Genomic DNA, 24,480 nt, shown 5'->3' on the forward strand with positions numbered 1-24,480 from the left:
GCAAGCGGGAAGAGCGGCGGCGTGCTCGGCAAGCGGGAATAGACACACTATGCATTGTACAACTACTTGGGGCGGTAGGGCTCGTGGGGCCCGTACTCGATCTTGTCGGCGACGAGGGGGTCGAGGGCGCGGGTATTGAGCTGGGGCGGCGTCAGCGGTGTCGTGGGCAAACTTACCAAGTGGGGGCCGAGCTCGCTGATCTTCTTTACGCCGAGGAGGCGCAGCGTCGTCTCGATCTCGTCGCGCAAAACTGGCGTCAGCGCGGCCTTGGCATCTACCCACTCTCGATGGCGTGCACGACGCCCTCTTTGCCATATGTGAGCGAGTAGAGGAAGGGGCGGCCCATGCCCACGCCCTTTGCGCCGAGGCAGAGGGCCTTGACGACGTCGGTGCCGCGGCGCGCCCCGCCGTCGATGTAGACCTCGCACTTGTCGAACACGTCTGGGCGGAGCTTGCGGAGCTCGAGGAGGGTGTAGAGGGCTGGTTCGGCGCCGTCGAGCGCGCGGCCGCTGCGGGCGTCAGCGCCACTCTCCCCTTTCCCCCGCCGCCACTTCCCCGCCGCCACTCACCCATGATTCGACAGGTAGATCGCGTCCACGCCCATGTCCGCGCACCGCACCGCGTCCTCGACGCACTGCACGCCCTTGACGCCGAGCGGCAGCGGGCTGTGCTTGCGGATCCACGCAATGTCCTCCCACCGCAGCTTTGGGTCGATGAACTGGCCGGTCGTGCGGCCCACCCCTCCGCCCTTGCGGTCGGCAGCGACCTTGCCGCCCGAGATACCGCTGGCCACTTCCACCTCTGCGCGGGAGCGCTCATCCGCCTCGCGCTTGCCCGGGGCCGGGCAGTCGATAGTCACGAAGAGCGCCTTCATGTCGTATGCGTTGACCTTTGCGAGCAGCGCCTCGGTGTTGGCGCGCTTCCTGTCGACGTAGAGCTGCATGAACTGTGTGCCCTGCTCCGGGCGCGCCGCGACGATCGCGTCGAGCGGGGAGCTCGCGTTCGTGCTGACCATCTGGATGACGTCGCACTCGCCCGCTGCCTGTGCGAAGGCCGGCTCGCCCACGGCGTTCGCGAGCCCGCTCATGCCCGTCGGCGCGATGAATACCGGCAGCGAGGTCTTGACGCCCATCATCTCGGTGCTCGCGTCGACGTCGGCCACGTCGACGAGGTAGCGCGGCCGGAAGAGGATGTCGTTGAACGCCGCGCGGTTGAGCGCGACGCTGTGCATGTCTGTCGCGCCAGCGGAGATGAAGGCCCACGCCTTGGCTGACATCTTGCGCCGCGCGGCGTCTTCAAAGTCGGGCAGGCCGACAATCTCGGACAGGTCGATCTCGCGCTCGGCGTCGGGCTCGGCGGCTACGGGTCGGGGCGGGAGCGTGGACGCGTCGATGTCCCCGACCTCGGCGGACGGGTCGAGCCGCGCGGCGATGATGCCCGGGGGGTGGATCGGCTCGAAGAGGACGGTCGCGTCGCGCCCCGCCACTTTGTAGATTGGCGCCGTGCCGCCGGGATGCGACTTTGCGAACTGCGCGCGTCAGCCAACGCGCGAACAACCCCGCCAGCCTTACCTCGGTCAAGTCATACACCTTGTCGCCGATAACCACCCAGCAGTCGTCGGGCGTGTTGTGCCTCAGCACCTCGGCGTACGGGATGGCGCGGGCCTTGGGCGCCGAGTCGAGGCGGATCGCGTCCGTCGTGGCCCAGACGGCTGCGGCGGCCGAGAGCGCGAGCTAGCGTGAGCGGGGTCGGCGCGCGCAACTCACTGCTCCGCCGAGAAGGTATCGCGGCGCCGACGACGACGCCGCGGCCGTCGCCACAGCGCGGGAGGGGACAGTCTGTGCGCGGCGCACGGGGGCGCGCACACGGCCAAGTGCACGGAGGATGGGGCGGGACATGGGGGGCTTGCAGAGCTAGCTGGCGGGGCGCGCGCCGCTGCCCCAGCTATGTATAAAGTATCCCAAGCAGCGCGGCCAGCATCGACCCGCTGCGGGGCAGTATTGCCCCGAGATGCCGAGGAATAGGGGCGGCGTGAGTGGCTGAGAGCCGTGAGACGCCGGAGCGGACGGCGGGCCGACCGGCATACAGCGGGTGGAGGTGGGTAGGTGGGTGGGCGCGGTGGGTGGGTGGAGGTACCCTGTCACGTGACGCGCATGTGGCCGAAATGCACGGCCATGCACGGCCCAGCACCGGTCCGGGCTTCCGGAAGTGCTGATGGACTTTACACACCCGCCGAGGCGTGGGCCATCGGCACGGCGTTGGCAGCAGGCCAAAAGGTTTGCTGTGGTTTGCTGTCTTTGCGAGTGCAACTATCCCCACCATGTCCTTCAGAACAGCATTGCGCGCCGCGTCGCGCACCCGCGCCCAGTTGTCTGCCTCCGCCCCCCGCCGCGCGGCGAGCTCAGCCCGCGCGGCTCGGACGCTCGACTGGCGCGTCGGCGCGGCCGTCGCCGTGGGCGCTATGGTGCGTGCCGCTGTGTACGACCCCACTGACTCGACCGCAGGCCACGGCATACGCCCTTACCCCTACAGCCCGCCTCGACGCCAAGCTCGCCCGCTCGCCCGCCGGCATCTCGTTCGACGAGGTGCAGAAGCACAACTCGCGCGACGACTGCTGGGTCATCATCGACGGCAAGGTGTACGACGTCACCGAGTTTATCGAGATCCACCCGGGCGGCGCGGGCATCATCGCGGCGAACGCAGGCAAGGACGCGACGTGAGTGGGCGTGCTGGCTGGCTGGCCATCGGCGCTAACCCCCCCGGAGCAAGATCTTCAAGCCCCTGCACCCCAAAGACGCGCTCGACATGCTCCCGCCAGACAAGCACCTGGGCCCCGTCGACCCGGCGACGCTGCCAGAGGTGGACGACGAGCCGACCGACGAGGAGCGGCGGATCGAGGCGGCGCGCGCGCTCCTCCCGCCCATTGACAGCATGCACCTCCTCGACGACTTTGAGGAGTGGGCCGAGAAGGTGCTCAGCAACACGGGGTGGGCGTACTACAAGAGCGCGGCCGACAGCGAGAGCGCGATGGACAACAATGCCGCGGCCTTTGCGCGCTACTACTTCCGCCCCCGCATCCTCCGCGACATTACGCAGGGCAACCTCGAGACCGAGGTCGTGGGCGTCAAGACGGCGCTCCCGATCTTCATCTCCCCGGCCGCGATGGCAAAGCTCGGCCACCCGCTCGGCGAGGTCAACCTGACCAAGGGCGCGGGCGAGGCCGGCATCGTGCAGGGCGTGAGTGGCGCGCCGCGATACCACTGACCCCAGATCTCGATCAACGCGTCCTGCTCCCTCGACGAGATCATGGACGCGCGCGCCGAAGGCCAGAAGGTCTGGTTCCAGATCTACCTCAACCGCGACCGCAAGAAGAGCGAGGAGCTGCTGGCCAAGGTGACCGACCTCGGCGCCGCGGCCGTCATCTTCACCGTCGACGTGGCCTGGCAGAGCAAGCGGACGCGGGACCGGCGCTCCAAGGCTGCCGTCTCGGCGCCGAACCCGACCTCGCCCTCGGAAAAGTCGGGCCGCGGCACAGCCGGCGCGCAGAACGCGGGCGTCAGTCAAGCCATCAGCGGGTTCCAGGATCCGCACCTCGTGTGGGACGACATCGACTTTATCCGCGCGCACACGACCCTCCCCGTCATCGTGAAGGGCGTGCAGAGCGTCGAAGACGTGGCCGAGTGCGCTGCGCGCGGCGTCGACGGCGTCATCCTCTCCAACCACGGCGGCAGGAGCTGCGACTACGCCCCGGCGCCCATCGACCTGCTGTACGAGCTGCGCGCGCTCCGCCCCGACCTGTTCAGCAAGGTCGACATCATGATGGACGGCGGGGTCCGCTCCGGCGCAGACGTGGTCAAGGCGCTCGCGTTGGGTGCCAAGGCCGTGGGGCTCGGCCGGCCGTTCCTCTTCGCCAACTCGACGCACGGGCAGGAGGGCGTCGAGCGCGTTTGTGAGAGTGAGTACGCGGGGGGAGGAGGGAAGAGAACCCGCCTGACACCGCAGTCCTCGAGGAGGAAATCACAAACACGATCCGTAACTGCGGCGCGAGCTACATCAAGGATCTCAAGCCCGAGATGGTGGGCCCGGCCGGGCCGTGGGTCGGCGCCAACCGCCCCCCGTGGCTCAAGTAGACTGTGCGGGAGGATATCTGTAGTCTTGGTTTTCTGCATGTATGGTGGGTTGGGGTTAGAGCAGAGCAGCGCAGCAGTCAGTCGTCATTGCAGTGCCGCCCAGTCGCCGTTGCACTACCGCCCAGTCGTCACGTCGCTGCACTACCGCCGGGTGCCACACCGCCCACCCCGCCATCAAATCACAACCCCCCCATTTCCTGTGAATCGGACTTTATCCCGCGGCACTGGACCCGCCCTGAAAGATCGGCGGACCGTGCTCTGCTCGCCAGTCACCCCCGCGCCCACCTCGAATTATGCACTATGCATCATTCACTGCCGTCTGTCATGATACTCTCGTTGCTTTCCTACGCCGTCGCTTACACAGGCGAGGGGAGGAGCATGCGGCGGGGGTCCTCAAGGTACTCCTTGATGCGCACAAGGAACGTGACTGCTTCCCGTCCGTCAAGGAGACGGTGGTCGTACGTGAGGGCGACGACCATGATGGGGCGGATGACAATCTGGCCGTTGACAACGACCGGCTTCTCCTTGATCGAGTGCATGCCGAGGACGGCGGCCTGGGGCATGTTGATGCTGGATACGTCAGTAGGTGGAGGCGCCAGCCCAACTCACATAGGAGTACCGTAGAGCGAGCCAAAGACACCGCCGTTCGAGATGGTGAAGGTGCCACCGGCCATGTCCTCAATCGAGAGCTTGCCGTCGCGGGCCTTGGCACCGAGGTTGGCAATCTCACGCTCAATGTCAATGAGGCCAAGCTCCTCGGCGTTGCGGACAACGGGGGTGACGAGACCCTTGGGGGTGGCAACGGCGACCGAGAGGTCGACGTAGTCGTGGTAGACAATGTGGTCATCCTCGATCGAGGCGTTGGCCTCGGGGATCTCGCGGAGGGCGAGGACCGAGGCGCGGGCGAAGGCGCTCATGAAGCCGAGCTTGACACCGTCGGCCTTGAGGACACCGTCCTTGTAGAGCTTGCGGAAGTCCATGATCGACGACATGTCAATCTCGTTGAAGGTGGTGAGCGAGGCGGCAGTGTTCTGCGAGGCCTTGAGGCGGGTCGCGATCGTCTGGCGCATACGGTTCATCTTGACGCGCGTGACGTTGCGGCTGCCGGCGGCGGGCTTGGCCGCGGCGGGCTCCTCCTTCTTGGCGGCCGGTTTGGGGGCAGCGGGCTTGGGGGCCTCGGCAGCGGGGGCAGCAGCCTTGGGGGCCTCAGCCTTGGGGGCCTCTGCGGCAGGCTCGGCGGCCTTGGGGGCCTCCGCGGCGGGCTCGGAAGCGGCGACCTCTCCTGGCTCAAGCTTGAAGAGGTCCTGGCCGACGGCGACAGTGTCCTCCTCGGCGGCGAGGAGCTCAACAATGGTGCCCGAGACGGGGGCGTTGACCGAGACGTCGATCTGGGCAGTGGTTAGACCACAGCACAAACGCGGCGCGGCCGGCGCGGCGGCCGCAAATAGACACTCCGACGACGCCAACCCACCTTGTCAGTCTCGATCGTGGCAACCTCCTCGTCGGCCTGGACAGTGTCGCCGACCTGCTTGTTCCACTGTTTCAAGGTGCCCTCGGTGATGGACTCGGCCTGCGGGTGGTTAGTGGGTCTGAGGTGCGTCAAGCTGGGGAAGCTGGGCGAGTGCTCGAGGCGCGGTTCGCGCAGGCTCGCAGGCACAGCCGCATCTCGTGGGGCTAGCTACACCGCGGCTGCCCGCGTGCGCTGCGCGTGCTCCTCGCGCACCCGCCCAGCTCGAGCCGGCCGTACGCACCATCTGGGGAACCTTGACCACCTGGGCATCTGCTGCGGGGTGTTAGTGGCCGACCGGCGCACCCACGTCATCAACCTACCGCGGACGATGGACGACGAGTGGAACTGGGAGCGGGCGAGGAGGGTGGGGGCGGCGGCGATGCGCGAGCTGCAGAAAAAAAAAAAGTCAGCACCGTTGGCTGCAGCAGCGACATGACGCAGAGGGCTGCTCTTGACCGGACTCACGTCTTGAGAGGGGCGGCGCGGGCCGAGGCAAAGCCGCGCACGGCGACCTGGCGGGCGGCGGCGGCCGAGGTGGACGCACGCGCGGCGGTGGAGAGGACACGGGGGGTGCGGAGCATGGCGAGGGGTGGTTGTTGCTTGTTGAGAACAAGGATGAGGAAAGGACGAGGACGAGGTCAAGTGGTGCAAACCTGGCTGGCTGGCTGCGTCCTAGGAGCGGGAGGTCGGTTGCTTGCTGCTGGGTGGCTGTTCCTTCCCCGCTTGGCTGGGGTGAGGCAGGCAGGCTCGTTTGGCGCGGCCGCGGCGGCGGCGGAGCTGGCGGAGTGCGGTCAAACCACGTGCCACCGCTACGAAATGGGTTTATCGGTCTTTTGCCCCGACACCGGGGGTCCGATTAACCGAGCGGTGGGGGGTAGCCCTAATGCCCATTCCTAATCCATTTAGAAAAGGGCGCGCGCAACGTCGGCTTCATGGCCGCAGGTAGGGAGAATCGGAGGTGCCGTTGTGGGCGGACAGGCCGCCAGGCCGCCAACACTCCGCCGTGAGCACGGGATCGTGGCGGAGACGCAGGCGGCGTGTGGCGGATGCAGTGGGGTAGGGGGGGAGGTAGGCGCCGTGCTTGCTCTGGACAGCGTTGTACTGCTGCCTGGTGGTGGCCTCGACGCTGCAGCTCGCCAACACCGAACACCGCGGTTACACCTCTGTTACACCTCTGTCTGTGCTCACCACCGTCTGACGTCAGGTCGAGGTGACAGCGGGGGGTCGCGGGGGGTCGAGCGGGGCATCGAGCACGCGCGCGCCGTTCATCATCGAGCACCGGCGCACCGGCGCACAGTTCAGCTCGACGGCTATGACACGCTGCATACTGCCGTTGGCCCACATGTTATTTCCCCCTGGCTAGTTGCTAGTTGCTGGCCTACGCCCTATGGCACAGTGACGACGACCTTGCCATTGGTCCTCCCCCCGTCCGTCTTCTCATACGCCGCCTGCACCTCCTCGAAGGGCACGACGCTGTCGACGAGCGGGGTCCACCCGCGCGCGGTGATGAGGCGCGCGATCTCGGTCAGATCCTTGCCGCTCGGGTCGACGAGGAACCACGCCGCCTTCCCGGGCGTCGCGCCCTCCGGCTTGGTCGCCGACGGATCGGCAGCGACCGAGAGGAACGAGCCTCCCGCCCTGAGCGCGGGCCACAGCGCGCCGAGGTCGCTGCCCGCCGCGTCGAGGATGAGGTCGACGCTGCCCCCGTTCTTGGCGACCCACTGGGCCACCCCGTCGCCGTTGTACGCGACGACCTCGGTCGCGCCGTAGCCGGTGGCCGCGGCGGCCTTGGACGCGCTGCACACGCCGATGATGCGCCCCACGCCCGCGGCGGCGGCGAGCTTGAGCGCCCAGGATCCCACGCCGCCGCTCGCGCCCGTGATCAGCACGGTCTTGCCCTTGTTCTTCTGCTTCTCCGCCTCGGCCCCATCGGCGAGCGCACCCCCGTCCAGCTCGGCCGACTGGCTAAAGAGGCCCTGGTACGCCGTGAGGCTGCTGAGCGGGGTGGCGGCGGCCTCGGTCCAGCTGAGCTGCGCGGGCTTAGCGGCGAGGAACGAGAGCGGGACGAGGGTGAGCTCGCGCAACGCGCCGGGGTAGCGCGCGTCGAGGCGGAAGAAGACGTCGTCGCCGGTCTTGAAGGCGCTCGACGCCGGCGCGGAGACGACGACCCCCGCCCCCTCGGTGCCCGGGATGCGGAGGCGGTCCTTGGGGAACAGGGACGGGAACGCAACCTCCCACCCCAGCTCGCCCTTGCACGGCGAGGCGGCGTGCACGCGCACGAGGGCGGCGTCGCCGGCCGGGTCGTAGACTGGCGCGGGGAGGCTCGTGAGCTGCAGCGCGGGCGAGGCGGGGTCGGGCTGGAGGACGGTCTTGATGTCGGTGGTGGCCATTGCTCTTGATCTCTGGAGTTGTTGGGTGCTGGAGGGGGTGGGAAGGCTCGCTGCGTTATATGCTCGCTTCGTCGTGCGCCCGTCGCCACGCGCGACGAGATCTGATCTCATTCTTGCAAAGCACGCCTCGGCGACAAGACGTCATTCCTCGGTGCCGGTGCTTCGGGCGTCTCTCACCGGCCTGGTTGACGTCAACCGCAAGCCACGCCCGCTGCATGCCCGAGCCGAGGCTGTCGGCGCGGACCGTGGCCGCTCTGCCAGGCGTGGTGAGCGGCGCAGGCGATGCGGCGTGCCCCGACTCGACTCTGCCCCGACGACCCGACGCGCCGTGCCCCGACACTACCTCGACGGCCGGTCGCTCGGCCGGTCCGAGTCGCCTCGCCCAGTTTACGACTCGTTCGACTCGTTCCGCTGGAACACAACGGCCACGAGTCGTTTAGCTGCATCACGGCGCACTGCGGCCAAGACGATCCCGCCCCAAGCTCTCCCAACGCCCCATGCAATGCATTTGTGCCGTCCCGTACAACCCCCCTGCCCCGCCCGCTGCCCCGCCCCGCCCCGCCCCGCCTACACGCTCGCCGCCTTGGCCGCCTTGTCGGCCGCGACGAGCTCGTCAAACACGACCCCCGCGCCGCCAAAGATATCCAGCGCAGAGCCAAACGTCAGGTCCACCTTGCCGCCCGACAGGCGGTCGACGAGCGCGAGGTCGCCGAGCTCCTTTGCGCCGCCGGCGTACGTGCAGGGAATGGACACCCACTCTCCGAGGCCTGGTCGTTAGCGCTGTAGCAAGACTTGCACCAGGCGAGGCGGCTCGCCTTCACTCACGCTCGACGAGCTCCTCGTCAATGCCCTGGCACAGCCCCTCGACATCCGCGGCGTGGATGAGCAGCTCGGAGCAGTATCCCTCGATCCGCTTGATGCTCTCGGCCGTGACAGCGAGATCCGTGAGCGTCTTCCACCCGTTCATGGCGACGATCCACCCGGCCTCGCGCTTGCGGCACGAGATGTCAACGACGAGCTTGTCCTTCCCAACGGCGGCGGACAGCGCAGCGAGCACGTCCTCGGCGAACTTGCCGCCGGGGAAAAGGGCCGACGTGACGATGACCTTCTCGGCGCCGGCGTCGAGCCACGCCTGCGCGTTGGCCACCGTGATCCCGCCGCCGACCTGCAGCCCCACGGGCCAGGCGGCGAGGGCCTCGCGCGCCGCGTCGTCGTTGTTCGGGCCGAGCTTGATGACATGCCCGCCCGTCAGGCCGTTGGCGCGGTACAGCTCGGCGTAGTAGGACGGCGGTTTGCTGAGCGAGCGAACGAGCGGGGCGAGTGGGCGAGGTATACGTTTGGAGAGGCCGAGACGGCACGAAAACGAGGCCGTCGTCGCAGCAGGAGAGCACCCGTCAGCGCCGCCGCACCTCGCGCTCGCGCCGCTCGCGCGCCCAACTCACGTCGCAACAAAGTTCTCCTTCGGCCCGCTCCCCTCCCCGCTGGCCGTGAGGTCGAGCGTGCCCCCGACAATCTGCTTGACGACGCCGCCGTGCAGGTCGATGCAGGGGCGGAACTGCGAGTGTCGTCTCTGTGCGGACATGTTGATGTGGGCGGACAGAGCAGCAACAAAGTCGGGCCGCGATGGACACCTCCACTTGGACTTGTCGAGTCGGGTATGTGGGGGGCTGGATAAAGCCAATGTGTGACTGGGTTGTGTTCTGTGGCGCTGGGGTGCCGACGAGGAGCGGGAGGTGGCCATGATGGCGAGGTGCATGCATCGCGCAAAGGAGAGGGTGCGTTGAGGGGACAGGCGCAGTATGGAATGACGGAACGGCGAGGGATCGTGGTTGCTGGGCGGACCGGGTACTCGCTCGTTGCAGCGCCTGGTCCGAGGCGGCTTGGCGTGTCGACGTAGCATGCAGCCATGTGCGTGTACGTGACTGGCAACGACGGCGAGTATGCAAAAACTCAGGCGGGTGTGTAGCGACTCGATAATGTATCACACCCGGCACACCCCCGATGCCACCTCGAGGGGCACCACGCGCGCCGGGTCGCGCCCGCCGATCCGCCTCTGACGAGTGCCACATTGTGTGCGTCCCATGTCAGTCTCGTCTCTGCACACACGCCAGACCCACTCGCCCCCCCTCGTCTTCCTTTTAACCCTCTCCTTATCATCATCCTCTCACCATCCCTCTCTCAACTACCACATCCACCACGCACAATGCCGCCAACGCGGGCCCACTCGCCAGCTCCAGCGCCGAGCCGCCCGTCGTCTCCGGCCTCCCGCCCGTCGTCCCCGGCCTCGCCGCACCGCCCAGCCGCGGCCCCCCTCCCCAGCCCCGACACGGGAGAGCCCCTGCGCGACCGGTTCGGCACGACCCCGCGCTCCGTCTCGGCGCCCAAGCCCGTCCGCGCCAGCACGGCGCCGACCCCCGCCGCCGCGTACAAGGGCCCAAGCCCCGCAGACCTGCGCGAGTGCCTCACGCGCCACGTCTTCCCCGTGCCGCCGCGCTCGCCGCTCCTCATGCCGGACGGCACGGTACCCCTCAGCATACACGGCGCCGACGTCGACCTGGCGATCGCGCAGGCCCAGTTCCGCGCGGCGGCGGCGGCGGCCCCCCGGATCCGCGTCCAGCACCACGCGCACCTGGCCAGCCTGCTCTTCGACGAGGTGCACCGCGTCAAGGCGCGTCCCGGCCCCGGCGCCAGCGGGACTGACTACGCCAAGCGCGTCGCCGAGTGGCACACTGAGGCGGAGGACTGCGCGGCGTACTCGCGGGAGCCGGACGCCCACCCGCCGCTGTTCGAGGTGGTCGTCGAGCACGTCAACGACTTTCTCTCTGTGCGCCGCAACTACGAGCCGACGCGCGCGCCGGTCACCACGGCAGGCTGGATGCGTCCGTCGGCGCGCGACGCGTCGAGCCCTGGCGACTGGCTGTGCTACTCGGACGAGAAGCCGCGCGCCGCGCTCAAGTTCAAGCACCTGTTCACCGATCGCGACCTCGACCAGATCCTGCTTGCGGCGAGCGCGGAGAAGGACGACAGGGTGGGCGGGGCCATCCCGCTGAGTCATGGGTTTGAGGTGTGGGTCAACGACGAGGAGCGTGTGTGCAACTCGGGCACGCTGGGGGGTAATGCAGCCAAGGCGTGCCTGCTGGTGGGTAGCCGAGGCGAGCCGCGCTGACGCCAGGCGTGGTCAGACGCGCACTACTACCGGACGCGCTGGACGGTGCTGTTCAACGGACGCCGCGCGATTGTGTGCTACCTCGCAAAGCCCGACACGCTGTTCGTGTCGAGCGTCATCCACCACGACGCTGGCTTGTTCCGCGCGGCGCTCACCCCGACGCTCATGCTGTTTGCGCTGGCGACAATCGACCGCCGGCCGAGCATCACCATGTCGAACGAGGCGCTCAAGTTCTACCAGTTTCCGGGGTAGCCGGGCAGGGCGACAGGAACACATCCCTCCCCCGCCCCACAATTAGTCACTGGACCCGCTGCGCTCCTCTTGCCGCGTCGGCGACATTATGTATTGTTTCATGTCATGGCACGGGTGTGCAGAGTTAGGTGGCGCTGGGGCGCCGGGCCGCTGGGCCACTGGGGTTGAAGCGAGTGGCTGAGGTGAGCACCGGGGCGGGCGGCGGGCGGCGGTGGCAATGGCTCGCCGCTCGCCGCCCTTTTAGCAGACAAGCCGGCCTAGTTGGCCTTGTTGGCGCCGGCGACGCGCTTCGACTGCCTGTGCTTGGCGAAGAACTTGCGGCGCTGCTTGAGCATGTACGTGTAGAGGACGTAGAGGGCTGGGCGCGGCGTCAGCCGGGCAACAAGCAGAACTTACCGGGCCACCAGATGACAAACAGCACGAGACGGGCAAACTGGATCGGGCTCCAGGTGACGCCGTGCGTCTTCTGCGCGGCCTTGGCCTTTGCCAGCGCGTAGAGGAAGTGGCGGCCGGCCTTTGAGTGGGTGAACTGCTTGAGCACGGGGGCGGGGAGGCTGAGGCAGATGGCGTGGAGCGCGCTGAAGAAGTAGTGGATGTAGGGCAGCGTGCTGATGGGCGGGACGGTGGAGAGGGCGAGGAAGGCCTCGGAGCTCGCGCCGAGCGGGTAGAGGACGAGGAACGTGTTGTACCGCAGCCAGTCGAGCGCGTAGACCTCGATGTTGAAGAGGGCGAGGGCGTAGAACGGGTAGCGGATGGTCTCGGTGACGCTCCAGGCGAGGAGCATGGTGGTGAAGAGGGGGTGGGCGTGGGTCTGGGGCAAGCGAGCGCGTCAGCGCGAGCGCGGGGGGGGCACGACATCCGAAGCAGCTCGAGCAGCTTCTCCGCCCATCAACTCACGCTCGGCACCAGCTCGACGACCCCCCAAACGGCCCACAGCCTAGAAAAGACCTGGCTCGCGACCGTCCCAACCGGGCTGCGCACCAGCCCAAGCGCGGCATGCACGATCTCCAACACCGCAAGACTCTGCGTCCACTTTGTCGCCTCGCCCAACCCGTGGAAGTCGTACGCGCCGCTCAGGTGGTCGGCGAGCGCGGCGGCCCAGGCCCAGGGGATGTCGCCGCGCGCGCTCTGCCCAAACACGGTGTGGTGCGCCGGCGCGGTGCGCGGCGTCGCGATGAACCAGACCGTCAGGGCCAGCACGCGCGCCCAGAGGACGAAGCTGACGGCGTTGTACAGGAAGAGGTAGGCCTTGACGGGGGTCAGGCCTGGCGTGGTGAGCGGGGGCTGGGTGGGTGCTGCGTACCCTGCTTCTTGTGTTTCTTCTCGGCGGGCATGGTGGTGGATGGTGCAGTGTAGATGCAACGTGCTGTCGAGATGTCGGGCTAGAGGTCGCCGGCTGGTGCGAAGCGAGTGCCCCAAGGCGCTGGGGTGCCTGGAATGTCGAATGACGCCGGCGCGCGGCGCGCCGGCTGCAACCCATGACGCGCCGACTTTTGTCGCGCCGCGCCGCCGCCGCACTCAACCTAACCCACACACCCCGCCATGATCATCGCGCTCGTGGGCACGCCGTCGGCAGGAAAGCACACGGTGCTCGAGTACCTGGTCGCCAAGCACGACTTTGTGCGGCTCGAGCTGGCGCCGGCCGGTGCTGGCGCGGCAGCGCCGGCACCGCCAGACGAGGGGGGTATCGGCTCCCTGTCCATCGTCGAGGTGAGTCGCGTCCAGCGGCGTCGGCGTCGGCGGGCCATGCCTTTCGGTTCTGCTCGCGCCGCGCCGCGCCGCGTCGCGCTACGCGCGCCGCTCACGCCCCAGCCCACGACCTTCGCCTCCCCCGACGCGCTGCTAGACTACACCACGCGGCACTGGCAGCGCAACTTCGTCACCACCGCCCTCTCGACCCACAGCGCCATCGAGCCGTTCCTCAAGCGCCCGTTCTTCCTCCTCGTCGGGGTGGACGGGCCGCTGCGGGCGCGCTTTCTGCGGGAGAAGGCGAAGCACCCCGGCCTAAGTCTCGACTCTTTCGTCGACGCGCACGACGCGCTGCTCAACGGCTCGCCGGAGCGCCCGGCGACTGAGCCGCCGTCTGGCCTCCTCTCGCCCACCCCCACGAGGCCAGCAGCGGCCGCCGTCACCCGCCTCCCGACGCCGTCGCCGGCCCCGACTGACCTCGCCCGCGTGCTCGCCCTCGCGCAGCTCACCGTCTTTAACCGCTTCGGCACAGTGCAGGGGCTGTACGCGCACCTCGATGCCCTCGACCTGCTCGACGAGCAGCGCCTCAGGCCGGGGTGGGACATGTACTTTATGGTGAGTGCGAGTCGCGCAGCGACGAGGCGGGCTCGTGGCGCGTGGCAGGACGTGGGCCTGCCTGCCTCGACGCGCGACTCTGGCCACTCGTCCTCGCCCGCTCGCTCCGCTCGCTGACGCCCGCCAGACCCTAGCCTCCCTCGCATCCCACCGCAGCAACTGCATGAAGCGCCGCGTCGGCGCCCTCCTCGTGCGCTCAAAGCGCATCGTGTCGACCGGGTACAACGGCACGCCGCGCGGCACGCGCAACTGCAACGAGGGGGGCTGTCCGCGGTGCAATGGCCCGGCGCGGGGCGGCGAGTCGCGTGAGTGTGCCACTCGACGACGCTGACACCTAGTCAACGCGTGCCTCTGCCTGCACGCCGAGGAGAACGCACTGCTCGAGGCCGGCAAGGAGCGCATCGGCTCGGACAGCATTATCTACTGCAATACCTGCCCCTGCCTCCTGTGCAGCGTCAAGATCGTGCAGTGCGGCGTGCGCGAGGTCGTCTACAACCAGAGCTATTCCATGGACGAGGCCAGCGCCCGCGTGCTCGAAGAAGGCGGCGTCCTCCTCCGCCAGCTGCACATGCCAAATCTCATGTTGTAGAGTATGCATCTGTTCTACTCCAGCACGGTCGTCTGGCCCTACGCCAGCACCGCCTCGACGCTCGCGCCGATATCCAGCGCGCCGTCCCGAAGATAGCCCCACACCCCGTGGTCCCCCTTGAGCGTGCCGCTCGTCGCCCGCAGCGCGACCCACACCGCGTCACCGTCGCGCGCGTCGAGCGCAGCGTACAGCCGCCTGGCCGCCGCCTGCAGGTCGCCGTGCACGCGCGCGTCGAGGAGCGGCACGAACGCCGTGATGATCTCCCACAGCACGCCATCCTTGACGGGCACTTCGGCGGCGATAAACGTCGCGGTCGAGAGCAGGGCCAGGTGAAGCCGGTGGCTCACGGTCCACTCGGACGTCGTGCCGGCCGCGCCGCGGCGCGCGAGCGCCGACTTCTTGTCCACCTCGGCCTGGGAATGGAGCAGGCGCAGCAGCCGCGGCCACGCGTCGTCGGCGATCCGCCGCGAGACGTAGTCGCCGACATGCTCGGCCAGGCTCGCAATCACCTCGGCCGCCTCTGTCACCACGTAAGGAACCGGGTCGTCCAGGCGTGTCAGGATGATGGGCCACGCGCGGTCGATTAACGGGAGGAGGTCGCCCTCGCGCCCCCCCGACGCTAGCACCGGGATGGCCCGCGCGATGAGGCCCAGCACCCGCGCGCGCAGGAACGGCGACGAGTGCGACAGATAGTATGTTGCCTTTTCGAGAATCTGCTGCGCCACCTCCTGTGACCGCGTCGGGGGAGGCGGCTCGTCGTTGTCCGTGTTTGGCGGCCTCTCCTCGTCGCCCATTTCCGTGTCCCCCTCGGCGTCCTTGTCCTTGCCCCAGGCCTGCCGTGGTGCCCGCTCGAGGATCTCGTCGACCTCGCGCTGCGCGTGGGACGAGCGCTCAGAGTACCACCCTGCGAAGCGCGCAAAGTCGGTTTCGGGGTTGGGCGGGTTGAGGATCCGCCGCGCCTCGTCGCGCGCCGCCTTGCGCTCCGGCGTCGGGCCGGTCGCCTTGACATCGTCGGCCATGACGTCGATAAGCGTTGTCAGGACCGCGAGCAGGGCACTGGCCAGAGCAGAGTAGCCGTGGAAGTCGTCGAGCGCGTCAAAGATCTCGTCCACAACGTCGTGAACGAGCGGGACAATCGGCGCGCCGACGAGCCTGATCATGGCGATGAGCACGAGCGGAGCATGCGGGCTCAGCCGGTGATACGTGAGCCGCTGTGACACGACGTTGACCACATAGTCGACATTGTCGAGCACGAGGTTCTGCGCCGAGGCATACCCCGTCTCGTACGCAATGAGAACCAGTGCTGTTTCGGCAAACTGTCGCACAATGTCGTGTGGGGAGGACAGGTGCGCGAGGACCTCGTACAGGGTGTGGAGAAGCAGTGGGCGGAAACCCGTGCCGAGGATCTTGGCACACGACGCAAGGGTGGACAGCGACAGTGCGCTCAGGAGGACGCGCTGGGCGCGCGTGTGCAGCCGCCGCGTCTCCTGCGATGCCGACTTGTTGGCCATGGGTCGGTCGAGGAGCGTCGTGAGGCCATCCAGGCCCCTGCTGTGCTCGACGGGCACGAGGGCTTCAACAAGATCAGGATCAGGCTGCCCTGTCCACTCCTCGTCGTCCTCGTCCTCGTCGTCGATGCTAACGAGCACTCTTGTCACCTCACGTGCCATCTTTCTCACTGCTCGTGGTCGACGCTCGCCGTCGTGCTTGCTCGCCACGCCGACCAGCAGCTTCTGGGCGACCCAGACGGCCGAAACCGCCTTGGCCACCTCGCGTGTGCGGTTCGCCCTGGCAAAGCGGATGAAGTAATCGACAGAGTGGAGAGCTTGTTCTCCACCCGCCGCACCCAGCGCTTCCAGCATCGACGACAGTGCGTGGCGCGTGTTGTCCGACTCGACATGCCGCAACGGCAGGGACGGGAAGGTCTCGTTTGGCGGGGGACGGCCGTCGCTCTCGTCCTGGTCCATACCGCTGTCGGCAGCACCACCGGCGGGCTCAATGAGGCGCGGTAGGCTCGCTGTGATGAGCCCACCAGTCCATCCCTGCTCGGCGGTTCGTGACGCATCTGTCCCCGATGCACTCCAGCCTCGTGGGCGGCCAAACTCCAGGCAATCCAGCAGGCTCCAAGCCCAGCGCTCGACCGCGCCAGACGGCCCAAGGAACGTGGCGATGACATTTGGCCGCGCTGTGTCCTGCTCTGCTGTGACGAGCGCGATAGCCGAGATGAGGCGAGCCACCTCGTTGACTCGAGAGTCCTGCTCAGCCCGAATATGCCTGGGGAGCGCGTTGATGGCAGTGCTGAGCAGGTCGACCATAAGGTTGTCCAGAGACACCCCCGCGTCACTGTCCAGCAGTGCAAGCAGCCTCCGCTTGGCATCGTTGCGCACGGGGTCAAACTCGTCTGTCGACAGGAGAAGGAGAGCCGACAGTGCCGGGGACGTCAACCTAGGTAGAGACTCGCGGCAGTGTCGTATTAACGCGGCTGCTAGATCTGCCGCTGCGTTCCTCGCAGAGTGGGAGAAGTGCCTCGCCAGGGTGGATAGGACTGGGGGGAGTGTTGACAGTAGCTGGGTGGATGTGAAGGCGAGATACGAGGCCGTCAACGGTGGGAAGGGGTTCGGTGCTGCAGTCGGCGGTGGCGTCTCTGGTGGGGGTGATGATTCTGGTGACAGCTCGTCTCCATTGCCATCGTGTCGCTTCTCCTCCCACTGCTCAGCGAGCTCGGACAAGTCGTTGAACGTCGGTTTCAACACCCCAAGCTTTCTCAGCGCCTCGTCGTCCAAGGTCTCGGTCAAGATGTCCTCGATCGCGTGAGCCATCTGCGCCGCATTGTCCCCCTTGAGACTCTTGCCTCCGCCCGTGATAGCCTTGGTCATAGCACTGACAATGCCAGGCAGGACCGACGCGAGGAGCTCGGACTGCCCTGCGAGGTACCCGATCAGCGTCCTCAGGAGCTTGACCGCCGAGAGCTGGAGGGCAGGATGCGGCGGGGTCGGGGTAGAGCAGTCGACCGTGAGCGTGATGGTCTGAAAGAGCGTCGGAATGAGGGGTGCCCTGGGACCATGGAGCGCCTTCCGCATCGCAGGGGACGGGTGCGGTGTCCCCCCTGGGACCGAGTACGGTTCCAGCAGGGCGCGGAGCAGCGCGACCGCCTCGAACTGCACCTCCTGCTCCACTGCGCGGCCCTTGCCCGGGCGAGTGATCGAGGAGATGGTGAAGCGCCAGAGCTGCTCCCACGCCTGGGGGTCCATCCCGCCCGGGGCGTGTGTCCAGTGCCGCACGACGACGGCGAGGAAGCGGAACGCGGCCTCGAGGAACGCGTCGGGCAGGTGCGCCGGATCTGGCGTCTGCCGCAGCAGCGTGGTGAGCGGGAAGAGGAGGTAGTTGATCAGGGAGGGGACGAACGCGGCCTCGGGGAGCGTTTCGACGAGCGCGCGCAGCGAGTCCAGCAGCGCTGCGTGCTGCGAGGTCGCCGTCGGCGGCTGCGTCGCGATGCCCATGAGCTTGACGCACGTCGGTTTGACCTGGCACGTTAGCAGCGACGCATACGCAACCTACCTTTCGAAAGGCCTCCATCTTGGCGTCGGCGTCCGGGTCGAGAGCCATGGCGCGCGCGCGAGCATCGGTGCTCTGCGACGCTCCGGCTGGCAGCGGCCGGCCAAAGAGGTCGCGGCCGGGGGCGCTCATTGTTGGCGAGGGAGTGTAGCGGTTGCGCTACTATGTCCACCCTGATGTGCTTGGATGGTCGACCAAGGCAAGAGTGAAGATGTTGTGGTCGGTGAGAAATGAGGAAGAATGTCGAGGAAGCCGCGGAAAGCAAACACGACGAATCGTGCGAGCGGCCATGACGACAGTCGCGACAAAAGTGGAGGTGGCTCAAAAGTCGGGGATCACCAGTCTTCATGGCCTGCCATGCCAACCCTCACGCCACCACAGCCAACCCTATGCAATGCTAGTTCATGCGGTGCCCCTGCACAATACTGTGATGTATAAATGTCTACAGCGTGACCCCTGGTCACTTTTTCTTGGCCGCCGCGGGCGAAATGGTGACATCGCCCCACACCGGCTTGAGCGGGCCGAACACGTCCTCGATACGCGCTGTCGAGAGGACAACCTCGCCCGCCTCGTGCTTGAGATTCTCGGTATCGCGGAAGTCCATGCGGTACGCGCCGCGGTCGAGGAGCGACTTGGACGGCGCCACGCGAAGGCTGAGCCACCCGTTGCGCGCTGGAACCGTCAGCCCTATTCACCCCAGCCACGCCGCCCCACTCACTCCTCTCGCCTTGCTTGTTGGGCTTGCCCATGATGAGGTTGATGTGCACGTGGTCGACGGGGAGGTCGCGAGACTTGTGCAAGGGGCCGAAAGCCATGTCGTGCCCAACGTGGCGGAGGCGGATGAACTGCTTGGGCTTGGCCGCTTCAGCGGCAGCGCCAGCCGCACGCGAGCGGACGAGCGACAGACGCGTGATAATGCGAGTCGGGAGGTAGAAGACGAGGCCGAGACCGACAGTCGTGACAGTGACCATGCCGCTGATCGTCATCTCCCAGAACGTCGCCTCAGGAAGGCCGAGGATGTTCCTGTGGGGTTAGCGAACCGCTTCAACGCGCCTCGAGACCCACTTTGGCTCATGGGTAGGAAGGTGGCCGGCGTTGATAGCCTCCTGGGGCGTGGGCATGATGAACCACGTCGAGACGCCACAGAGCCAGACGATAACAAAGGCCCAGGCAGCGCGCGGGTTGCCGGACGAGGGGCGCGAGTAGATGACGCGCTCAGTCTCGACCGTGTCGGCGTGTCCTGGCGGCTCGACGGGGTACCATGGCCACTCGTTCTCCCCGAGCTTGTGCCGGCGGGGCGAAGAGGCCGGGGTACCGGCCGAGCGCCATCGCAGCTGTGTTGTTGACGGGCCGAAGCGCGTGGCGGCCAGTGTCGCCCGCGCCGCGGCTGGCGCGAGGAACGCAGCCTTGGCGCTGCCGAGGCCGACATTGCTGACTAGCCCGGCGCGCGCGGGCCCCAGCGTTGCCCCGAGGACGCGGGGTACGAGCATGGCGATGGTGTTGACGTCGACTGTTGACGGGTGGGTTTGTCGAAATATTTCGGATCATGCCGGTTACAAGAGGGCGCTCGAGGTGGAGAGATCGGCGGGAATAGCTTTATGTAATCCCACGTGGACCACGAGGTAAGATGCAAAGATGTGGCACCGGCACAGATCCGGCCAGTCCTACCTACGTCGCCCGCCTCATGTCATGCAACGCTCCGATCGTGCAGGGATATCGCGCGGGGATGGTGCGGAGCCGCTGATCTTCACTCCCAAAATACGCACGGCCGCCGACAAAGTCGGGACGGTTGGACGAGAGCTCACCTCAAAGCAAGCGCCGGGAGGAGGAGGCAATGGTCTAACCGGCGAGAGTGGGTGCAGCGTGCTACGTATGCGCCGGTTTCATCGGGCCATGGCGTGCGGCCTGGCGATAATGGCGAGTCTTGTGACTGCCGAGAGCGTCAGAACTGTACCAACGGAGTCGGAGCGAGCAGGCAGAGACGGAGATGCACCCGCAGGTGGTCTCCGGCTCTTAGCCTCGCCACTGGTTTGGCGAGGCATGGTAGTATTTGATCCCGCGACTGGTGGATTTGGGTGGGAGAGTGGAGTGGAGCCTCGGGCATGAAATGTCGACTTGATGGCCGAGGCTGCGCCAGTCAAAGTGGCTCATTTTGTTACCGCGCCGTCGCCTACTTCGGGAGCGAACAAGGAGAGCGGCGAGCATGCCGGCGCGCCGCCGGGAGGAGGGGTGGCGGGTGGAGGGAGTGGACGACAAGCACCACGACTACTTGCACGGCCGTGTGTATCGGCCGCTACTGAGGTATGCGGGTTAATGCATGACTAGACTTTGCGAGGTCTGACCCGTGCAGGTGCGTCATGCTTGCAGCAGTAGGTAGAAGCTGCTGCTCGTCGCAGTGTTGCCAAGCACACGGCCATGTCGACCGCGGCTGTTGGGTTCCGAGCCAGTGGCTAAGTACAAGTCGTTATATATGTCGAGTCAATTCGCCGCCGCCGCCCTCGGAGTAGAGTTTCGACCTGGTCGCCCTGCCTGCCCGTTGCTGCTGCTCGCTCTACTGCTCGTGATCTTCTGCTCTCTTGCTTGTCGAAGCGAGCGAGTGTCGCACATGGTCCTCGCCCCCCGCCCTACATCATTTGTTGTCGCTCCCTCCCAGCCGCCTGCCTGCCCGCCGGCTCTCCTGCCCACTTTCCCAATTTCCACCATCTCTGTTGATTAGCAACGTGTATTACAACTTTGTCTGGTGACTCATCTAATTTCCATCAACGTTAGCCGCCGCCGCGCCTCGTCCGCCGCCGCCGCCGCCTCCGCCTCCGCCTGCAATCGACACCCACGGCTGCATCAGCGACTTTGTCCATCACTCTCCACCAAACTCTGCTGTATCACCACCACCACACTCGACTCTTGGCCCTTTGATTGCGGTGCATCTCGACGCCCGTACCCCCGCGCTCGTCACTCCATCCCTCTACATTGTCCAACTGCGCACGCTCGAGGCCCCTGCCGACACCACGCCCCCCTTATCTCTCGACCCGCCCCCTGCCGAAACCCAACACTTGCGTGGCGAAATCGGCCGCCGGCACGGATGGAATGACTTGCCTCGCTGGCCTGCTTGTTCGACACTGAGCCCCGACCACGACACTTGACCCTTGCTCGACGCCGGCAGCAGCGCGTACGGACGCGACCACGCTGCAGACTGTATCACCATCACCACCACGCTCCACTCCGACAAACCTTGCTCGCCCGTCACCACCGACTTCCCACCCCCACCCCAACCCCATCTCTCCCCGCCGGCCATGTCTGGCCCATTTTTGGATGGCCTGAACCACACAATGCCAGTGCCTAGGGATATCCCCAACCGCCCAAACCTGCAAGGCATTATCCCGGTCGAAACTGCTAGCAACACGACCATACCGCAGGCAGGCTCGTCGGCGGCAGCGGCAGCGGCAGCGGCAGCAGCAGCAGCGGCATCGGGCACTCCAAACGACGTTGCCGGTGTGCTCCGTCGCAACCAGGCGTGTCTCGCATGCCGACGCCGTAAACTGGTACGCGTCTGTCGCTGGTGCCATGATCGTCACTAACCCGCTGCCCAGAAATGTGACGCCGTGCGACCGCATTGCTCGACTTGCGTCCGATCATACCGTCACCTCCTTCGTACCGCGCCAGGGACACGGCCAGTGCTTTCGTGCGAGTACGATGATGCGCCCGAGAAGGAGCCCGGCCAGGGCGATACCGAGCGCACATCACCCACTGACGACGATGACGATGCCAAGAAGAAGAAACGCAAGGCGTCTGGTGGCCGCAAGAAGCGGGACGATGACCTCGACGAGGAGAGGGATCGTTTGACCAAGCGCATTGGTACGTGGTCACGTTAGCCACTGGTGCTAACCCGAACAGTCGAGCTGGAAAACCAACTGGCCACAAAGGCTGGCGCGGCCGCTGGTGCATCGACGTCCAAGTGGACCGGATCATTCGCGTCCACTACTGACTCGCCTACGACATTCCTCGAAATGCTGCGGAATGGCGGCCAGGCTTCAAGCTCGTCGCAGCCCCCGTCGGCTTCGACATCGGCACCAAACTTCCCCGTCGGCCTCACGCCACTGTGGACGTCAAACGACCGCAGCGAGGTTTCCTCCGGAATACCCATGTTCCCGTACATTGACAATGATGTCTCCATGTCCTCGGCGGAGCCGGGCTCTTCAGGATTGCGACCATCAGGTACCGCGCCAGCCATGCTCTCCCCCAACGGCATCTTCAACTTCTCGCCCGCTGCGTCTGGTCCTGTCGATTCTTCGTCTTGGAGTGGCCTGGAGTCTGCCCTGCCACAAATGAGTGCAAACAGCTTTGCAGATGGCGCAAACGGCCCGATTGAAACAGCCGCGTTGGACGAGATCGCAGCGTCCAAGGCCGCAGCATTCCAGCAGTCTATCCCCGTCGACAGCTTTGGCGGCGTCGCCATGGACGGCGTGATCGATAACCAGATTCTCATGGATCTGTTCTGGCCAGGATGGCCTCCGAACCTTCCGGAGCCGCCGGTGGTCAACGCACTCATCGAAGTCTTTTTCGATGCGGTCCCCAACATGCCGAGGATCTTACAGCGGGCCCGTTTCCTGGCACGCATGGCGCTGCCCCCGTCGCATTCAAATTTCCCGCACCCGGCGCTCATCCACTCGATCTGCGCGCTCGCTGCCAGTTGGGCAGGGCCCGGCATCACTGATGGTGCCTCCTTGAAATCTTCCTTCGGTGGACGGGAAGGCGGCAGCCCTGCCCAGTCCGATTCGCTGCCGTTTGGTCTCCGTCAGGCAGCCTTCGCCAAGGACGCCGTTCAAGATGGCCTCAACACCGGCAACCGCCTGTTCGATGTTGTCCGAGCCATGATCATTCTCTGTCGCGTGTTTATCGACGACACGCGAATGCTCGAGTGCTGGACCTACTGCGGTCTGGTGTCGCGGATGATTCTTCCCCTTGGCCTCAACGTTCGCTCTGCCGAGCTGTCCCTCAAGTCGGTCATGCTTCCTCCCCCGGTCGACGCTCTTGAGCGCGAGGAACGACGCGCGGTTGTGTGGATGGCAATGTACCACGACACGATTGCCTCCGCAGCCTCGGGCTGGGGTACCTCGATGTCGCTCGACGAGCTGACCGTGCCTCTCCCCGTCTCCAACATCGACTTTGAAGCAGGACACGAAAGCATGGAAGCGAATCCACAGGACTTGGAATCGTTGGACCTGTACATCAAGCACCCGGTCGTCGACTCGTTCGTCATGAGCCTCAAGGGCGCCGTTTTGCTCAACCGTGTAAACAAGTTTGCGAGGAAGTGGAAGAACCGTCGCATGCGTGAGAATGACGACCTCGACGGTATGCAGCGCCCCGAGTTCCGCGAACTGGCCAACGCCATTGCCTGTTTGCAGATGAGCTTCCCAGCAAGCCTTCGCTCACCGGCCAAGCTCGATGAAAAGAAGAAGCTGGACGTGGATCTCATCAGTGCCCATGTCATCCCGCAGTCGGCCATCATTTGCTTGTACGAGCCGTTTGCCGACATTGCCGACCCAAACGACCAGCCCGCACGCCGCATTCTCAACGCTTCGCAGGCCATCGTCGGAGTCGTCCAGCAGATTGCGGGGACCGATTCGGCCAGCAACCTCGGTGCTATCATGCACTCGTCGTCGTCGGTCGGGCTGGTTACTGCCGCCCGCACCCTTCTCCTGTTCTACAGGCATTCACTCAACATTGGCGACCAGGCAGCCGCCGACGCCCACCGTGCCGACATTGAGACTGCGCGCATGGCACTGGCGCAGTACGGCGCCAAATTCAAGATTGGCTACCACCATGCGCAGCTCATCGAGTACTTCCTCGACCGTGCCACGCGCCCGACGTACGAGAAGCTGGCGGCCCACTACCCAGAGCACCCCCGTTCTGGTGCGGTCGAGCTCACGCCGACAGCCAACTTTGGCCTGTGTATCATGAACGCGCTCAACATCAAGCGAGGATACTGGCGCATCGCGCCAGGGGCGCAGAACCAATACCCCCCGGGCGTCGGCATCAACGTTGGACCGGTCGTCTCGCCAGCGGGCTCCACGCCAGGCAGCCAAGCGTCTGCCGGGGCCCCCGTCCCCCCGAACCCGCAACATCGTACCTCGGTAGGAGCCTACGACTCGCCTGGGTCGTCGGGAGCACCGTCGCTTACCTCGTCGTCGACAGCCAGTGCCGCCTCGTCACTGGGGTGGCCCGGAGCAGCCGGGGCTACGCCGTTTAACGGCATGAACGGCGTGATGCCGCCTCCGGCTGCGCCGTCAAAGCAGCTGTCGCAGCAAGAGAAGGAGCAGAACAGCTTTGCCTACAACTTCCTCTACAACCCGGCGTCGGTGGAAGTGGAAAAGGACAAGGAGTTTGACATCTTCGCCGAGAAGGACTGCATCTTTGGGGGGCACGCCATGCCGAGGCAGGTGGCCAAGGAGCTGGCCGAGAAGAACCAGGGGATGAATGAGGCGGCGGGGGCGGGGATGAGTGGGATCGTGGAGCTGGATTAATGGGATGCGGACGGTGAGCGGAGGAGGCGGCGAGGCTGGGATGTAGTCGAAGACGAGCTAATG

The 24,480-nt window shown here is 66.3% G+C and overlaps 11 protein-coding genes across 11 annotated transcripts; 4 read left to right on the forward strand and 7 right to left on the reverse strand.

Moving 5' to 3' along the window:
* Positions 1–62: 62 nt before the first annotated feature.
* Q8F55_002193 (uncharacterized protein) lies at positions 63–1,898 on the reverse strand (the record flags this gene model as incomplete). Its single annotated transcript, XM_069350800.1, has 6 exons — positions 63–140; positions 177–250; positions 283–509; positions 570–1,528; positions 1,572–1,733; positions 1,767–1,898. 6 exons carry the CDS (start codon positions 1,896–1,898, stop codon positions 63–65), a joined length of 1,632 nt encoding a protein of 543 aa, XP_069211186.1.
* Positions 1,899–2,320: 422 nt separating this feature from the next.
* Positions 2,321–4,130, forward strand: Q8F55_002194 (uncharacterized protein; the record flags this gene model as incomplete). Its single annotated transcript, XM_069350801.1, has 5 exons — positions 2,321–2,464; positions 2,505–2,716; positions 2,766–3,237; positions 3,271–3,955; positions 4,003–4,130. The coding sequence occupies 5 exons, from the start codon at positions 2,321–2,323 to the stop codon at positions 4,128–4,130; spliced, it is 1,641 nt and encodes a 546-aa protein (XP_069211187.1).
* Positions 4,131–4,486: 356 nt separating this feature from the next.
* Positions 4,487–6,221, reverse strand: KGD2 (2-oxoglutarate dehydrogenase complex E2 component; the record flags this gene model as incomplete). The annotated part of the gene is made up of 6 exons (XM_069350802.1): positions 4,487–4,700; positions 4,740–5,518; positions 5,602–5,700; positions 5,882–5,913; positions 5,961–6,028; positions 6,106–6,221. 6 exons carry the CDS (start codon positions 6,219–6,221, stop codon positions 4,487–4,489), a joined length of 1,308 nt encoding a protein of 435 aa, XP_069211188.1.
* Positions 6,222–7,025: 804 nt separating this feature from the next.
* RTN4IP1 (Reticulon-4-interacting protein 1, mitochondrial) lies at positions 7,026–8,030 on the reverse strand (the record flags this gene model as incomplete). The annotated part of the gene is made up of 1 exon (XM_069350803.1): positions 7,026–8,030. One exon carries the CDS (start codon positions 8,028–8,030, stop codon positions 7,026–7,028), a length of 1,005 nt encoding a protein of 334 aa, XP_069211189.1.
* A 567-nt stretch (positions 8,031–8,597) lies between these two features.
* Positions 8,598–9,612, reverse strand: HIS6 (Enzyme that catalyzes the fourth step in the histidine pathway; the record flags this gene model as incomplete). Its single annotated transcript, XM_069350804.1, has 3 exons — positions 8,598–8,797; positions 8,856–9,325; positions 9,473–9,612. The coding sequence occupies 3 exons, from the start codon at positions 9,610–9,612 to the stop codon at positions 8,598–8,600; spliced, it is 810 nt and encodes a 269-aa protein (XP_069211190.1).
* Positions 9,613–10,233: 621 nt separating this feature from the next.
* On the forward strand, positions 10,234–11,448 carry Q8F55_002198 (uncharacterized protein; the record flags this gene model as incomplete). The annotated part of the gene is made up of 2 exons (XM_069350805.1): positions 10,234–11,169; positions 11,203–11,448. 2 exons carry the CDS (start codon positions 10,234–10,236, stop codon positions 11,446–11,448), a joined length of 1,182 nt encoding a protein of 393 aa, XP_069211191.1.
* A 257-nt stretch (positions 11,449–11,705) lies between these two features.
* Q8F55_002199 (uncharacterized protein) lies at positions 11,706–12,782 on the reverse strand (the record flags this gene model as incomplete). The annotated part of the gene is made up of 4 exons (XM_069350806.1): positions 11,706–11,806; positions 11,845–12,259; positions 12,346–12,713; positions 12,752–12,782. 4 exons carry the CDS (start codon positions 12,780–12,782, stop codon positions 11,706–11,708), a joined length of 915 nt encoding a protein of 304 aa, XP_069211192.1.
* Positions 12,783–12,990: 208 nt separating this feature from the next.
* Positions 12,991–14,341, forward strand: DCD1 (Deoxycytidine monophosphate (dCMP) deaminase; the record flags this gene model as incomplete). Its single annotated transcript, XM_069350807.1, has 4 exons — positions 12,991–13,158; positions 13,261–13,752; positions 13,880–14,057; positions 14,091–14,341. The coding sequence occupies 4 exons, from the start codon at positions 12,991–12,993 to the stop codon at positions 14,339–14,341; spliced, it is 1,089 nt and encodes a 362-aa protein (XP_069211193.1).
* A 38-nt stretch (positions 14,342–14,379) lies between these two features.
* On the reverse strand, positions 14,380–18,028 carry Q8F55_002201 (uncharacterized protein; the record flags this gene model as incomplete). Its single annotated transcript, XM_069350808.1, has 2 exons — positions 14,380–17,865; positions 17,900–18,028. 2 exons carry the CDS (start codon positions 18,026–18,028, stop codon positions 14,380–14,382), a joined length of 3,615 nt encoding a protein of 1,204 aa, XP_069211194.1.
* Positions 18,029–18,356: 328 nt separating this feature from the next.
* Q8F55_002202 (uncharacterized protein) lies at positions 18,357–19,386 on the reverse strand (the record flags this gene model as incomplete). Its single annotated transcript, XM_069350809.1, has 3 exons — positions 18,357–18,568; positions 18,615–18,919; positions 18,962–19,386. 3 exons carry the CDS (start codon positions 19,384–19,386, stop codon positions 18,357–18,359), a joined length of 942 nt encoding a protein of 313 aa, XP_069211195.1.
* A 1,836-nt stretch (positions 19,387–21,222) lies between these two features.
* Positions 21,223–24,417, forward strand: Q8F55_002203 (uncharacterized protein; the record flags this gene model as incomplete). The annotated part of the gene is made up of 3 exons (XM_069350810.1): positions 21,223–21,435; positions 21,484–21,748; positions 21,788–24,417. The coding sequence occupies 3 exons, from the start codon at positions 21,223–21,225 to the stop codon at positions 24,415–24,417; spliced, it is 3,108 nt and encodes a 1,035-aa protein (XP_069211196.1).
* Positions 24,418–24,480: the final 63 nt, after the last annotated feature.

The sequence above is a fragment of the Vanrija albida genome, assembly GCF_041260175.1.
Source record: "Vanrija albida strain AlHP1 chromosome Unknown contig_2, whole genome shotgun sequence".
In the NCBI taxonomy this organism is placed as follows: Eukaryota; Fungi; Basidiomycota; class Tremellomycetes; order Trichosporonales; family Trichosporonaceae; genus Vanrija; species Vanrija albida.